Source organism: Cyprinodon variegatus, unplaced genomic scaffold (assembly GCF_000732505.1).
Source record: "Cyprinodon variegatus isolate N-32 unplaced genomic scaffold, C_variegatus-1.0 Scaffold674, whole genome shotgun sequence".
Classification (NCBI taxonomy): Eukaryota; Metazoa; Chordata; class Actinopteri; order Cyprinodontiformes; family Cyprinodontidae; genus Cyprinodon; species Cyprinodon variegatus.
In genome coordinates, this window is record NW_015151127.1 from 41,308 (window position 1) to 42,149 (window position 842).

An 842-nucleotide genomic window follows, 5' to 3' on the forward strand; every position below is an offset into this window, starting at 1 on the left:
GTGTTGTTTTTTAATCCATGCATTGCATTATGTGCACAGGCCAAATCATTTAATTCTAGGTGTCATCTAACCAGAACACTTTAATGCTGGCAAAATAGCTATAAAATCCAAAATCCTATAAATAAATAAATACATATATACATAAAATACAAAAATTTTTCACTAATATCAACTTAGTACATCTTTGTACAAAATAGAGCGTGTGTGAATGCACTGTTTACATTTAGGCCGGACTGGCACTTTAAATCTGGACATCCAGCTTTCTTCCACGTTGGCCGCGCATGCGCAGAAAACGTTGTTACCTGCTGACGCGAACAGGGAAGTCGAGGCCCCGAAGACTGGATAACGGGCTGAAAAATAAAACCAATTTACTGACGTGTAGTTAAAGTGTCCCATCCACTTGCCGGTTGCGTGATAAAATGTTTAAGAAACTTAAGCAGAAGATAAACGAGGAGCAGTCTCCGCAGAGGAATTTGCAGACAGGACAGCAGCAGGCCCAGGTTAGTTGAGCTAACTTGGCTAACATCTGTTTGTGTTATTGCTAGGATGTCAGCTCATAAACTCTTACAGAAAAGGAGTTTGTGATTTGAAGGGAACCTTGTGTGACGTTCAATCTAAATAACTTTACATTAAATCAACTTCAATAAACTTGGAAGTGAAATAGTTAGCACTGAGCTAAGCTATTCTTCTAGGTTAGCTGTTTGTAGTTGAAATGGATAGTTGATAGAAAACTTGAACTGGTATTTCTGGTTGTCCTGGAAAGTACAGGTGCTGGTCATAAAATTAGAATATCATGAAAAAGTAGATTGATTTCAGTAATTCCATTTAAAAAGTGAAACTTG

At 37.5% G+C, this 842-nt stretch overlaps 1 protein-coding gene across 8 annotated transcripts in view; it reads left to right on the forward strand.

Moving 5' to 3' along the window:
- Positions 1–299: 299 nt before the first annotated feature.
- golga4 (golgin A4) overlaps positions 300–842 on the forward strand; it is a 24,412-nt gene continuing 23,869 nt past the window's right edge. For all 8 annotated transcript variants that reach the window (XM_015394146.1, XM_015394151.1, XM_015394149.1 and 5 more), the window contains exon 1: positions 300–500. In XM_015394146.1, coding sequence (XP_015249632.1) covers positions 420–500 — 81 coding nt within the window. In that variant the 5' untranslated portion in view covers positions 300–419. The remainder of the gene's footprint in view (positions 501–842) is intronic.